This window comes from Myotis myotis, unplaced genomic scaffold, assembly GCF_014108235.1.
Source record: "Myotis myotis isolate mMyoMyo1 unplaced genomic scaffold, mMyoMyo1.p scaffold_m19_p_12, whole genome shotgun sequence".
Classification (NCBI taxonomy): Eukaryota; Metazoa; Chordata; class Mammalia; order Chiroptera; family Vespertilionidae; genus Myotis; species Myotis myotis.
In genome coordinates this window covers 36,299,161-36,315,208 of record NW_023416316.1, presented here as the reverse complement: position 1 = coordinate 36,315,208, position 16,048 = coordinate 36,299,161, and the positions used below count along the sequence as shown (strand labels likewise).

The 16,048-nt window shown below is 46.2% G+C and overlaps 1 protein-coding gene across 2 annotated transcripts in view; it reads right to left on the bottom strand.

Moving 5' to 3' along the window:
* GNA14 (G protein subunit alpha 14) overlaps positions 1-14,566 on the bottom strand; it is a 140,311-nt gene extending 125,745 nt beyond the window's left edge. Inside the window, exon 1 of one of the 2 annotated variants that reach the window (XM_036330779.1) lies at positions 13,330-14,566. In XM_036330779.1, the coding sequence (XP_036186672.1) occupies positions 13,330-13,453 (124 nt within the window). In that variant the 5' untranslated portion in view covers positions 13,454-14,566. The remainder of the gene's footprint in view (positions 1-13,329) is intronic. The other variant, XM_036330777.1, reaches the window with a different exon arrangement.
* Between the last annotated feature and the right edge of the window lie 1,482 nt (positions 14,567-16,048).

Below are 16,048 nucleotides of genomic sequence, written 5' to 3'. Positions count from 1 at the left end.
GAGGTCACCAGTTCCATTCCCAGTTAAGGCATATGCCTGGGTTTCGGACTCGAGCCCCAGTAGCGGGTGTGCAGGAGGCAGATGATCAATGTTTCTCTCTCATTGATGTTTCTCTCTCCCTCTCTACCTCTCTCTCTCAAAAAAAAAAAGTAACCATGAATCAGCATTGAATGTTTTCGATACTGTTGTTGTTTAAGGTATTTCAATCTGACATTAAATAATCTATTAGAGGTGATAAATTTAAAGAGTATTTTATTACATTTAGAAACAGTATTTGACTATTTAAAGAATAAGATTTAATTTATAACTTTAGATTTATGAGGTCTACTGGAGTCTCTTAAATGCTTAGCTTTTGTTTGCCAGCTTTATCAGGGGGTCAAAATATTTGAGGATACTCAGGTTCTTAATACATGTAAATAGGTTTTAAAATGTTTAAAGGAAATCTAATCACTTACTTCACTGAATTAATCAATTGAGTTAATTTGGTAGTAAAGTAAAAAGTAATTAGTGAAATGCATGATTATTTTATACAAAAAAATTGCTAGATTTTAAAAAATTAAAATGAACATTAAAGACTGAGGAAAACTAGGTTTTTCCATTTTTCAAATTTCATGAACTCAATATCAATTATAAAAGCAGCTTCAAATGTTTATTTGCTCACAGAAATATTTCCTGTCAAATATCTGTAAACTCAGTTCCAGAAGATACAGGAGAACCTGTCTTATAGCACAATGTTGATGCCAGTGCAGGCGTGAGAGACGAGCTGGCCAATAACATCACATTAGGTTCCCTCCCCCATACCATTACATTCTGACTTTCCTGCCTTCGAATTGCATATGCCTTGGAAAGAGCTTCCAGACATATTGCTGAGATCTTAAAAAGCTAAATGCAAAAGAGAATGCATAATATTTTATTAAGTAGGATAGCAGTTTAGCTGCCATTGAAAAGGGTCCCATCATTCCTAGTCAAGAGCTAATATGGTAGCTTCGTGGAATCAGGGACACAGGCCTTTTCTACCTTGTTGTTTTTTCATGCTCAGCACCCAACTTTGATTTCAGGTAATAATATAGCTCTTAACACACCAAAGTAGGTCTTATACTTCAGAAAATTAAGTCCTTGCAATTTCTGATTCCCCTTTCAGAGCCTCTAAGTTTCTTACTCATAAAATTTTGAGATGGGCCCCTAAAGTCATGAGATCTAACTCCTTTATTTTAGACAGGTCTTTACACATTTAGAAAAGTTATAGAAAAGACCATGATGAGTTATGATTTTTTTCACATTATTTCAAAATAAAACAATAGAGAAGAATAATGGGCAAATTTTTCAACTATAATTCCAGTTACATATCTAAATTTTCTCCTGTATAGTTAAGAGGAAAAGTTTTATGGATTTTTTTATACAATATTTTCCAGGCTCAATTTTCATTTTTTGAAACCACATATCTAGGTATCTATATATATAAAAGACTAAGTGACCGACCATACGTACATCCGACTATCTGACCGACCAGTAAATATGATGCGCACTGGCAATTTAAAAATAAACATTGACTTGCATGTGCACGATACATATAAAGCTCTCACTGGCACCAATTGCACATGTGTTTTAATTTTATAATACCATATTATATATACTATTTTGACATGTAATTTTTTGCAGTAACGTAATTACCGCACAAATTTTTCTTCTAATTAATTTTCTTTCAATGTGCACGAATCCATGCACTGGGCCACTAGTAAATATATATTCAAAATGAGTACTTAGCCAAGACATTGGACATTTTTTAAAAATCAACTCTGGGATTTTCTAATTTATCTTCCTTAAAAAAACAGCCTAGTCCTATCTTCTTTTCATCAACATCCCCAGACCACCCAAGAGATCTCCATCGCCTTCAAGAAAGTCCTCATATTTCTCATCTAGTATTTCATGTAAACCATTATATAGAGAATGACATACATATTCATTCAACCAGTGTTTGAGCTTAGCTCTGAACTCAACACTGGGATTAATGGTGAGCAAAGCCCCCATGGAGTTCAAAGTCTCTCATCTGAAACTCTTCCTAAACCTACCTATTGCCTACATGTGGCCCATCCACCGTTATGGAGACACTGGAGCCCTCACAACATTTGGTTGCTCTTATTTTTTTTCTTAACCTTCCTTTGTATATGACAGTTCCTCTAATCTAGGAAGCAACCCTTTTCCAAGTTTCATATAATAACTCAAAATGGAAACCTGTGGGCTAATGGCAATACAAAGTGCTTTCTTCCCTAATCTAATTTCAGCATGGAAATTGGTCTCATGAAAGCAAATACAATGTCAATAACTAGAACAGATTGGCTTTATTTTAAATTTGTGCTATCTGATTAGGGAAAAAAGAGAAATTATCTTATATCTTTGATTCCAAGATTTATTACCACAGAAATGAACATTTTTAAGGTTGAAATGCCTTTGCACTGAAATGTATATTTACTATGGTTTTCTGAAAAAACAAAACAAAACAAAACTGTTTTCAAATCAATGGTTAGTCTTACAATCAGTGTCATCTTAGAAACAATGGAATTGAACATGAAGACTCAGAGTGACTAAGTGAAAGAATGGTCTGGCAACTCCGAGATTGGACTTCTAGCCTCCATTCTGCCAATTAGCTCCTGACCACCAAGCCCTGTGACATCTATCGAGTCTCTGCCCCCTCTGGACCTTCTCCGCCCATCCGTAAAATAAAGTTTTGACTGTGCTCCTCAAACACTCTGTGGTAAGGAGCCAGTTTTTAAAACTTTCCCCTCAGTTGCAGATTGATACATTTATGAAATACAATAAGAATCCCTTGGATGGCACAGCATCGTTAAATTGCTTTAAAAGTTTCTAGATGCTTACTCCCGATTTCTGCGCTTGTCGTATGTGACCAGACTGGCCTGGGCCACAACTGCTTTTTGAGTGGCATTGACTTAGATCATGACTTAGACCACTATGTCGATTAGATGATGATTCTGCAAATGACTTACCACCTTCTTTTATTTGATTTTGTTCGGTAATACAATCAGTTTATATTTCTCAATTACCTAGTAGCTGATCAGGAGAAACAAAAATTCTGGGAATGAGTTATTCAAAAGGAAGGTGATATTTATGGCAGATTTGAGAGAATAGTGGCATGGCTGATCCATTTGTGGGTCACGGACAACTAACAATACAGAAGACACTTTTCAAGCAAATTAATTAAAAAATAAGTATTCTCTTTTCCTCTTATTCATTAAAAAAGTGAAAATATATATAAAAATTTATCAGTTACTTAAAAAAAAAAAAAAAGACTTGACAACCAGGAACAGTACCCTTTGGATGGAAATGCCAGCCAATGTTTCATGGGGGGGGGGGGGGGCGGATTTTTCAAGAGAAGACTGATATATGGGAGCTGTTACTAGAATATGCTTCCTCCGCACCACTTAGCTCAAGATAAAGATAATATTTAATGGTTATTAGCCACAAAGCCATTGCAATTTAAGGAGCACAACTTTTTGAGTAAAGCATCAAAGTGCGAGAGTGCATGCCAATGTGACCACTGGTTGCTTTTATAAGGACTCCAGCCTTAGTAAATTGTATGTATGCACTTGTTTTTCCTCTTGGCCCACCAATTTGGGGACAAGGCTAAAAGACCCCTACAAAGTACTCAGCTCAGACTCCAAAGACCCTTCATCAAGTTGATGAAGGAGAGAGTGCTTCAACTTCAAGAAACAGAGCATTCCCTAGGCAGGTCAGCCCCAAGAGCCTCCTGGGTAACTGCTGAAAGGCAAGGATGCCTGCCTCAGAGCCTAGAATTGATAAGAAGAGGCTGCCAGTCCTGAGCTCCAGGCTAATGCTATCAGACAGGGGTTCTCAACCTGAGCATGTGTCAGGATCACCTGCACGGCCTGTTAATACCAACTGTTAGCCTCACTCCAGAATTTCTGATCCAGAAGGCCTGAGAGGTGTTTCTAACAAGTTCCTGGGAGACGCTGATGCTATTGGTCCTAGAAACATTTTTTGAGAACCATTGGAATAAAACCTCTGAAGACAGAATGGGGAAGACCTTAGAAGTCATCTAACCCAACCTCTCATTTTATTTCTTTATTTTTTAAAATATATTTTTATTTATTTCAGAGAGGAAGGGAGAGGGAGAGAGAGGTAGAAATATCAATGATGAGAGAGAATCATTGATCGGCTGCCTCCTGCATGCCCCACACTGAGGATCGAGCCTGCAACCCGGGCATGTGCCCTTGACTGGAATCGAACCTGGGACCCTTTGGTCTGAAGGCCGTCGCTCTATCCACTGAGCCAAACCAGCCAGGGCCTCCCATTTTAAAAGTAAGGACCCTAGGGCTCAAAGGAAATTCTTCCTTATTGTCATATATCCAGTACTCAGAGACTCTCTCCAGAGCCTTAAAAAACTGCTCCCTTCATGATTCTGTTATGGCCACACACTAGGTCCCTGATCTCTGAGAGGGGGCACCAGAGGAGACTTCATGCTGTTGACCTTCCTTCTGGGAACTACAAGCTAATTCTGTCAGCCACCCTGAACTGGTAGGGGGTTGGCAGCACAATGGGAACTATTCCTTGCCTAGATTTTAAACCCAGAGAACACGTTTCCACCACTGTGCCATGCTGCCTCTCCCCCGCTTCCTGCCAGCTGGGCATAATCAGATGGCCTGAGATGTCGAAAAGTGACACAGGCTGCAGGAGATGGTCACAGAGGATCGCAGCGCCGCTGTGGAGGTGAGCATCCGGGACCATCGGGGTGGCAGTCACTGGTGGTGTGCCGGCAGTCTGTCTGATTCCAGTGTCAAGACTCCCTTGGATCCTGCCCTTTGGCTGAGCTTGCTCTGCAATTCCCATTGATTCTGTGTGCTTCCTGCTTCCCCTCCAATAAATTATTCTTCTGCTTAAATGGTCTGCAACCAAGAACCCTGGCCAACACGATAGCCCATTAATTTCCTCATCAGCAGAGAGCCAACTGCTCATAACGGAAGTTAGAGCTCCCGCAGAGGCTCCTGCAGGGACTTCTGCCTTTAAAGCTCTTAGATTTCCACTGATGCACTTCCACACCTTGGACAGTGATTGCAGCAGGCTGCTGGACTCACAGCGGGCCCACCCCAGGCCATGTCTGTGATGGATGACCCTTGGCCAGAAGTGACTGATCCAGGAGTTCACCCTGATCCACAGCAGGCCTCAGGCTCTCACAGAAGCAAGGAAGCCCCAGAGGGCCCTCAAGCTGATGGCTGTGCCCCAGAACTACCCTGGCACTTGCTCTTTCCCTGTCTTTATTACTCAGTTCCTTTAATTTCATGAGATGCCCCGGTGAGAATCCTTCCAACAAAGTCCTCTTTGGTCTGAATTTCAACCTCCGTCTTTAGTAACATCATAGCTTTTTGACACTGACTCACTGAAAACTCTCTCCTCTCTCTCTCTCTCTCTCTCTCTCTCACACACACACACACACACACACACACACACACACACACACTCGGCCTTCTCAATCTACTTCCCTCTCTCCCTCCCTGCAACCCCACACAGGGGAGTTCTTACAAGGAAAGCCTTTCTCCCTGTGATTCAGGTATCATCGGAAAAGAGAAAGCAAAAGGTGATCTAGACTTGAAGGCATCTTTAAAAGAGAAAAGGAACGTCTTGAGGATTAAGACATTTTTTTTTACATTGCTCTTTAGATACTGGTGATTGACTTGAATTAGTGGACTTGATATCTTTGTTTAAAATGGCTTAAACATCTTAAAAGAAAAGCTGCAGTTCTCTACTAAAAGAACCAAGGCCCTGTAGAGCAAGCATGTCAAACTCAAAGGCTAACACAGACCAAATAAATGAGGTATGCGGCCTGTGGGCCGCGAGTTTAACATGCTTGCTGTAGAGAAACAGTTAATTCCATGACTAGGAAGGGCAGTATAAGATGAGCCTAGAGTCATTTCTGAAAGTAAGAAAATGCTCAAAGAAATGATGGGGGCATGTCACAATGACATAGGAACCACCTGGAAGGGAATCTCATTGTGCAAATAGGGTATAATTTGAGGACCAAAATGATTAAATACAGTAATGAAGTAAAAAACCATTGTTTTAGAAAAAACCCTAGGGATTCATGAGTTTGTAAGAGTAATCCTATCTAATAAAAGAGAAACATGGTAATTGGCGTACAACCGCTCCCCTTCCCATTGGCTAATCAGGGCGATATGCAAATTAACTGCCAGCCAAGATGGCACCCGGCAGCTTAAACTGAACATGAGGCTTGCTTGCTTCAGTGACGGAGGACTGCAACGTTCCCCGCCTGCTGCTGCAGGCCTCTGAGCCTGCAGTTTGAAACATAGTTACAAATATAGAAGCTAAACAAAACCCCAGAAACCAGCTTTCAGCGAGCTGGGATCTCAGAGCTGGAGTTGATACAGAGTTTCGATTATAGAACTGAAACAAACCAGATACCTGTTTTTTGCAGCTGAGGCCTCAGAGCTGGAGCCAGGCTAAAGCTGGCCCAGAATAAAAAAAGAAAAAAAGAAAAAAAGGAGCAGTTGGGAGCTTCAGTCCCAGCCTGAAAACAGCCCTCAGCCCTCACCCAGACTGGCCAGGCACCCCAGTGGGGACCCCCACCCTGAAGGGGGTGTGACCAGCTGCAAACAGCCATCATCCCCTCATCCAGGCTGGCCAGGCACCCCAGTGGGGACCCCCAACCTGATCCAGGACACCCTTCAGGGCAAACCAGCCAGCCCCACCCATGCACCAGGCCTCTATTCTATATAGTAAAAGGGTAATATACCTCCCAGCACCAGGATCAGCGGAGCCGCGAGGCCTCCCAGCACCGGGATCAGCGTGACAGGGGGCAGTGCCCAAACCCCCTGATTGCCCTGCAGCTCTGTGTGTGACAGGGGGCAGGGCCACAACCTCCCTATCCGCCCTGCTCTGTTCCTGACAGGGGAAGGCGCCCCAACCCCCTGATCAGCCCTGCTCTGTGCCTGATACAGGGGACCTCCCCAATCCCCTGATCGCCCTGTGGCTCTGTGTGTGACAGGGTGCGGCGCCCCAACCCCCCACCCCACGGGCCCTGCTGTGTGTGACGGGGTAGAGCCATAACCTCCCCATCGGCCCTGCCCTGAGTGTGAGAGTGGCGGCGCCCCAACCCCCTGATCGGCCCTGCTCTGTGGGTGATAGAGGGCAGCGACCCAACCCCCTGATGGGCCCTGCTCTGTGCGTGACAGGGGGGAGCTCCCCAACCCCCTGATCGACCCTGCTCTGTGCGTGACAGGGGGGAGCTCCCCAACCCCCTGACCAACCCTGCTCTGTGCGTGACAGGGGGGAGCTCCCCAACCCCCTGATTGGCCCTGCTCTGTGCATGACAGGGGGTGGCGCCGCAATCCCCTGATTGGCCCTGCTCTGTGCATGACAGGGGGTGGCGCCGCAACCTCCCCATCGACCCTGCCTTGAGTGTGACAGGGGGCGGTGCCCCAACCCCCCAATCGGCCCTACCCTGAGCGTGACTGAGGGTGGCATCGCAACCTCCCAATCCGCCCTGCTCTGAGCATGACAGGGGGCGGCGCCCCAACTCCCCAATCGACCCTGCTCTGAGCCCAACCAGGGGCTGCACCTAGGGATTAGGCCTGCCCTCTGCCACCCAGGAGCAGGCCTAAACCAGCAGGTCGTTATCTCCCGAGGGGTCCCAGACTGCAAGAGGGCACAGGCCGGGCTAAGGGACCCCTCCCACCCCCCAGAGTGCACAAATTTTTGTGCACCGGGCCTCTAGTAAATAAATAAACAGGATCAAAGGGAAGGTTGCTACAGGGCCAACTGATAAAGATGGAGATAGTGCTAGAGTTGGGAAATCATCATTTTGTAGTCATCAAGTTACAGATTGGATCAGGAATCATATCAATACAAAATCTAGAGGAGAATATTTGCAAGATCTTAGAACATGGGGTGCCCCTAGAGGTGACCCCTGGGAAGGACACACATGACTTACCCAGAGTTCCAGCCAAGAACGTATAGTTGGAATCTATAATTGTAAGAAAATCATCAGACAAACCCCAAATGGGGGACTTTCTATTAAAGGGAGAAAGGGATTAAAAGGAGAGAGGGTTTAACCGGAGGGGGTGGGGGGAGAAAGAGGAGACTGTACTCTTCAAAAATATAAAGTCACAAAAGCAATGAGAGCCTGTGGAAATGTTCCAAATTAAAAGAAATTAAATATATGTAGGGTGTCCCCAAAAAATGTATACACACACTTTGAGTAACTATAAAGGCAGTGCTTATTAAAATGTACTTCCTTTTCAAAATTGAGCTATCAACTGTTAAAGTGAGTATACATTTTTGGGGAATATATATGTAATACATATACATATACTTGTACATATACATGACTGACACATATTTACCCTCAAACATTTCAGAAAAACTGAAGGGAACACACAAACAAGAAAGAACATTTCAGTAATAGGTCAATAGGTATACCTATGGGGTTTTTGTACTATTCTTATCCTTATTGTTTCCAAATTTAAAAAAATGTTTTCATGACTAGAGGGGAAGAGATTGATTACAAAGGGGCACGGGGAAGTTTTGGGGATGATGGAAATGTTTTATATCATTATTGTACTAATGTTCACACAACTGTTCATATTTGTCAGGACATCAAATTGCACACTTAAAATTGGTGACTTTTACTATTGTAAATCATACCTCAATGCCCCCTCTTGGAAAAGGTACAAAGGGTAAAAGTCCATTATCTGAAAGGTGGTGTATTCGTTTAAAGGCAGGAAGAAGAGGGAGGACTTGCATTTGTCTTGTGAGAGTATCCGGGGACTGCTGCGTCATGGATGGAAGAGGCTATCTATCTGGTGAGGTTGGTTCATTGCACCCAGGACGGACATAAGCCCCAGATAAAGTTTCATGGTCTCCCCTTTCTGAAGCATATTATGGCACAAAAAATTAAGCATTTTTGCATTAATATTTATTTTGTAGTGAACATATTCACATAAAAGGTGAAGATAAAACACTAAAACCAAATGAAATCTGCCCCCAAGAGGCCCTTCACATGACCCCAGATCCTGAGAACACCACTTACTGTCCTCAAACGTTTCTCTTGGGAGGCAGGGAGAAGTCTGCATGTCCTACACAAGCCCCGCATGTGGCTGGCATCAGCATCCCCCCTTCCCATCTTTCAAGGCCCTACTCAGAGGACCCCTCCCTCCCTCTTTTACTCCTTGTAGTCTCTTATGACCACCTTCCTCATAATAGTTGTGAAAAGACAACTCCCACTCAGCTTGGAAATGATCCTCAGCTTGGAGCACCATGCCTGGCACTTCGGAAAAGTGTGCTGGATTAAACTAAGCCAAGAGGAAGGAACGTGGGCACACTTACCATTTCCTTCCTTTTCCTCTTCACAGAGGCAGAAAATTCTGTCACCTTCTACTGAGAAACCCATACTATCTCACCATTCCCTCTAATAGACTTCCAGGCCAGAAACATGACAGCTCTAAAATGGGATTCTGTTGTAACCAATGCAATAAAACTTCCTGGGACTCAGACTGTCAACTCTGGTGCAAGGACAAAGAGAGACTTGATATTTATAATGAGCTTATGGCTCAAAACAAATAAAACAAAACAACAAAACAATGAGGGAGACTCAAAGCAAGACATTTCTATCAAAGTACAACCAGGACTATAAAGACTAACTGCTAAGTTACCTACAACTGGTCAACTAAAATGGAAAGTAACACCACCCTGGTGCCTCAAAGAGCTTGAAAATGGAGCAATGATAGCAGACACTTACCAAGCATTCATTGCCAGACAAAGCCAAGAAAAGTCAGTCCACAGATAAGAAAGGGGAGAGCCAGGGTTTGAACACAAACAGCCTGGCCTAAGAACCCCCATTTCTAACTCCTATCCTATATAATAAAAGGCTAATAGGCAAATCGACCGAACGGCGGAACGACTGGTCACTATGATGCGCACTGACCACCAGGAGGCAGACGCTCAACGCAGGAGCTGCCTCCCGGTGGTCAGTGCGCTCCCACAAGAGGAGTGCTGCTCAGCTAGAAGCTGGGCACAGCGGTGGTGGTGGGAGCCTCTCCCTCCTCCACCAGCAGCGCTAAGGATGTCCGACTGATGGCAAGGAGCGGGCCTAAGTCATCAGTCGGATATCCCTGACTGCGAGAGGGCTCAGGCCAGGCTGAAGGACCACCCCCCGCCCCGTGTATGAATTTTGTGCACCAGGCCTCTAGTACCAACATAAGTTCAATTTCAATGCCCCAGTGAACGTTCCTTCCAGACATTTCCAATGTGAGGGCTACATCCAAAATTTAGTCTCAACCTGATTAACATTTCACCAAGCCTCATTTAAAATCAATAAAAGTTCACATTTCTCCTCATTTCATTGCTTTCGTCCTGATACTTTCTCCTGACACTGAAGAGTACTTATCAGAGTTCTTATCCAAACTCCTTTTTGTCCTCCTTTCATCTGAGGGACTGATAAGGATTTTCTTTCTACTCAAGTCCAGCATCTTCTTTATTTCTGACCTCCTTCCTCTGAGAGAGCATCACACTGGGCATCTTGCAATTAATAGCCCTAACCAGACAACAGCTTTTATCTTTCCTATGGACTGACCCACACTTTCATTAAGCACAAACAGGATTTGGACTGAACCATCGGATGTATTTCAGAAACATCCTCAGATCCTGTTGTTGCAAAAGCAGGGGTCCTTGTGGAAGAGGTGGTGGGATTTCAGTTCAGTCCATGCCCACGCAGGATCCTAAACTCCCATTTGCAAAGTGGAGCTTCCACCTGAGGCGTCTGAGCCGTGGATCATCTAATCCCCACACTCAGGTGAATGAACTTTGCCCTCAAACTGTCTGACTTCAGACAAAACAGCATAGAGCAGTGGTTCTCAACCTTGTCTGCACATTAGAATCACCTGGGAATCTTTTTAAAATCCTGATTTCTGGGCCTCATCCTCTGGAAATTCTGTTTCTTTGTTACTAATGTTGTGGCCCCACCCCATAACAAAGAAACAGAATTTCCGGAGGATGAGGCCCAGAAATCAGGATTTTAAAAAGATTCCCAGGTGATTCTAATGTGCAGGCAAAGTTGAGAACCACTGGCATAGAGCTTTCCCTGCCTCCCGTGTTTTCTGAGTCATTGATTCCTCCTTTGTTTTGAGAAAAAAAAATGGAAGTGTGCCCTATTCCCTTAAAGACTGAAGGAAATCAGAGGTTTTAAAGTCCATCCTTTGGGGGTTCTGGACAGCTCCATGTGGTGTGGAAACTATTTCTAGTTGTTTCTGAGTGATTGGCACTGATTCAAGGAGGTAGTCACAGCGGGGCCTGGTAAAAATGGGGGTTCTGGGAGGTCAGGCAGTCCTGCCTCAAAGGGACAGGAACAGGGTTGGGGCAAGGGCCAGGGAGATGAAAAAGGATTCTAGTCACCAGGATTAAATTTGACTTCCAGGGCAAACAATTTATCTGCAAACATCCCTCCCCTAGTTTGAGTGTGAACGTAAGCATTTTCCTTCAAACAAATAGGCTTACAGGCAGTACAGTACAACTCAGCTTACTGCTTCATTTTTCACAGAGAGCCAGCATTTGCCAAGTGCCCGGTATATTCCAGACCCTGTACTTCACACACTGACACAAAGCAAAATGCATCAAAATGAAAGAGGGTTCAGCCTGTCCTCGTATGCCCACCTCTATCATCTGTGGGGCCTGGGGCAAAAGTACAAATGGAGGCCCTGTAATTACTACTTTAAAGTGCTAATCAAGCTAGCAAACTGGCACATAATCCTCCACCCTTGACAAATCTAGCTTTATAACCACCTGGAGTTCAGGTAGGTACAGTTCAGAATTCTCGGAGCCCTCAGAGTTGCAGGACAGACTGGAAAGAACAGTGCTGGCCAATGAACAGATGCCTTCCCTTCCCCACCCAGGCTCTGTATGGCCCCAGGGAGGCCTCAGCACACATTTGCAAGCTATTCCACAGCCCCACACAGCACAGCTGCCCCTGTGGGCACTCCTCAGGGATGGAGTCTGCCCTCTCTGCTTGAAAAGGCCCTGAAGACAAGCTTGGGGACTTGGGGCAGGGAATTCCATCAGTGTGGGGGCTTGAAGGTCAGTGAGGACTCAGCTCGGTGGGGAGGGGCACAGCCAGGGAAAGTCAGACCCTGCCCTCTAATCCGGGGCAGCAGGAGTAAGGGGTTTCCTTGCGCAGGTCCAAAGCATACTGACTATAAAGCCTTCTCTATTTTACTCTAACTGGGTCGACTTTTCTTTCCTTAAGGCTTTCTGGGAGGGAGACTCCTTATATCAAACACACACTCACGCGCACTCACTGGTATAAAGAGAATTTCTGTATGGAATATATGAAGTTAAAAAAGCTGAAATACTTGCAGCTGCTCTAGAGAGATTTGGCAGCTGAAACACTGGTCTGAAAGAAAGAAAAGGTAAATATTCCTCAAAAAGCAAATGGATTGAACAGAATTCTAGAAAGTCAGAAAGATAGGGTCCTTGTCCTAGGGCATAAATTGGGCAAACCTTAAACGTTTCTTTCTGTTTTTGGAAATGTGTCCTACCTAAAGCGGAAGACCCCTCCCAAAAAAATAAAAATAAAAAACCAGATGAACTAGCAGAAGCACCTGGGACCACAAAGTCAGAATCCTAGGAACCACCGCCCTGAGTCAACTGGGCAGGGAGTTTGGGGTGGACTGCAAACGGAGAAGCCTCCCAGAGAGAGCCAATAGTGGGAAGGGAGGGGGGCACAGTGGTGGGAGGGGGAACCAGTGGGGCTAGTGGCCAGGACCTGGGCTTCACCACTGACCTGGCTTTGCTTTGCTTTTCTTGGTCAAGTCAATTTGCCAACTTTCTAAGCCTTCATTTGTAATTCTCTAAATGGGGGTATCTGCACGCGGTGGTGCCCATAAGAACTCAGCTCAATCCCTCACTTGGTAACCGCTCAGTCAACGGGTCCTTATTTAGAACTGAGAGCGCAGGGGCCAGCGCTGGAGCTGAACCCAAGTTGTGGATCAGGCAGCTCCCCCGCCACCGACCCGACCTGCACATCCCAGATGAGTGTCTGCAGAATCCTCCCCTGGAGGCGGAGGGGTGGGGAGGTCGAGGCTTTAGGGACAGAGGCAAACCAACCAGAACAGCTGGGGAAAGGCACACACAGGTTAAGTGTTCGTCTCAACCCTGTTTGGGAATAGTCGAAAGTCACCGGGTTGGAGGTGCAAAGGGCCGGCGTCTAAGACGACTTGTCAGCCCCTGGGACTGGAGGAAGCCGCGCCGCACACCGCTGGGCGCGGGGCCGGCAGGGAAGGTGTCACTCACCCAGCAGCAGCAGCTTGAGCTCGCGGCGCGCGTCCTTCTTGTCCCGGCGAAGCTGCCGCTCGATCTCTGCGCTGATGCGCTGCGACTCCTTCTCCTCGGCCGACAGGCAGCAGCAGCCGGCCATGGTGCGCGCCGCGCAGCCCGCGGGCGAAGAGGCCCGAGCGCCCCGACCCTCCGCGCGGCCGCTCACTGGGCCGACCCGAGAGCAAAGGCAGGAGGAGGCCGACTCGAGTTTGGGGGAAGAAGCCTGGGCCCCGGGGGTTCGATCCCTCCTCGCGGGCGGGCTCCGAGGCGGGGAGAGTCCGGGGCTCTGGGACCCACCAAGTGCACCGGGGAGCGGGGCTCAGGCAGCCCGCCCTCGCTCGGGGAGAAGAGGGCGCGCTGCGCTCCGCTGGGGCGATGCCGGCCTCCGGAAGATGCGCGCCCCTTGGCACGGGAGCCCGACGCCCAGTCAGAGGGCGCAGACCGCTCGTAAAAAGTTGGGGCGTCGGTGCCCGGGAAAGCGGACTCTCCCGGAGCTGGGGGTACCCCAGGCAGGCTGCAGGCACGGCGTCGGTCAGAGGCAAAGGTCCTGGCTGTGCCTGGCCTAGAGAGTCCCGAAAACCTCAGCAGTGACCGAAGGCTCAGACCAAGTGGAAAGGTCCCTGCCGGCACTTACGGCTCAAAGTGCCAGGAGGAGGCGGAGCGTCTTGAACCTGCAACCCTGGCCTCAGCACACCAAGCCTTGGGGCACACCAAGCCGGCGGCGCCTGTGGGTGAAAGGCGGAGAGCAGGGTGGGGGTGGGGGGGGTGCTAGAGTCTTCGGGAGCAGCCCCCACACTTGCCCCCCTGGCTGTGGCGTCTGGGCGTGGGGAGAGCCGCCGGCCCAGGTTGCCGTGACCGGTGCGCTCTGGCCACGGGGCCCTGCTCCCTGCCCAAATCCGGGTTCCGACAGGTGAGCGCGTTTCACCAACTCCCAGCCTCAACTCTTCCCAGCTGCAGGAGTGGAGGGCAGCCAAGCGCCGCCGTGCGACCCAGCGTGCCGGGGGCCACCACACCCTGGTTTCCTAACCGGCTCCTTCAGCTTCCCGATGCCCCAAGTGCAGCTCGGGCTTGGTCAGAGCCCCTGGTCAGCTCTGCGCTTGCCTTCCAGGTGCGGCTAGCCCTGAGCCGGCTGGCGTTGCGCTCAGAGAGGCAGCTGCCACTGGGCTCAGTTAAATAAGAGAAATCCAAGAGCCGAGAGTAAATATCCCCCCAGCCCCTTCCTACCCCCGGATGAGGAGGGCTGGGGATGCGGGTAATGGAAACCGGCTGCTGCTTTGCATTTTATAACGAAAAGACTCCTGCTATGCAGAGAGGAGAGCTGATTCGTTTCCAGCAACACCTGGCCTGTTCCCGGCCTCAGCACCTAGCAAAGGTGTGTCCGCACAGCCACATTGGCCTGGCTCCTGGAACGTTAGGAGCAAGTTTGAGCTGCATTGATAATAATAATAATAATAATACGCACGTAAAGATTGAGAAGCACCTCTTTGTACTCAAATAGCACTATACAATGCAGATTACAGCATCTGATTTTGTCTTCTGTGTTGATTTTGAGGAAGGGCACAAATAGGGTCACGGGAAAAGCAGAAAAAACAAAGGAAAAGGGAAAGGACCCGGCCGTCCACAGCACTAAACGTTGTTTTTTGTGGGTTTTGTTTTTGTTTTTTTCCCTTCTGTTCTTCAAGTCAGTATATGCCATTTAAACCACTTTATGGCGTTAGGTAATTAGCTAATGCTTCCTCTAGTAAGAGCAAGCAGCAGTGCCTTTCATATGAGTCGCATACATTTAATCAATTCAAATGGCGCATATTGAGTGGAGAGAATGGTATGTGTCATTATATAAAGAACTTGGCATTATGATGCTATCTGGCTGAAGATCTTATTTATTTTGCAATTTAGAGAATGTAGACAAATCAGGCGTTGAAAATGAATGTGTATGCTTAAATGCGTGACTTTATTTTCATCTGTTACTGACTTGTAGACAGTAACAGTGACCCCTACAGGAAAACTCAACATTTCCCATTTAATCCTTGGCCATTTAGTCACACATATCTCCCTTAGCCTACAGATTCATTTACAATTTGAGAATAAGATCTAACTCCTTAAACTAATAGCTGCATCATAATTATTTGTATTTTTTAGTTATTAAAATTAGGGCAAATTTGAACACATTCTTTGGAATAATTGGTCTAAAGTTGCTAAGATTTCAGAAAAGATATAAATTATTATTTATGGTAAACCTGTGAAACTTTCATGGGCCATACAACTTAGTAGTATGTATCAGAAGCCTTAAATGTATTTCTCCCCTTAAGAAATAATCAGATAGAAATCATGATTTAGGTGCAAAGGTTTTATTTCTAATAACAACAATAATGCAAAACAACCTAAATGCCCAACAACAAGGAATACATCAAATAAATTATGGTATAACCATCCAATGAGATATTATATAGTGACTATGTGAATATGTGAGTGATAAATTTGCAAATAACAAAAGATTTGGGGGTAAACTCAAAATATATTTAGTGAAAAAGGCAAGATACAAAAATATAGACAATATGATACAAATTTTACCGTGGGAACACAGATAGGCATTTTTAAGAAACTAAAGGGACATATATTCACAAGATAAGTTGCTCTGAGTCATAGCTCTTTGGTTGGTTTTAATTCCCTGATATAAAATTATTTGGAGCAGCTC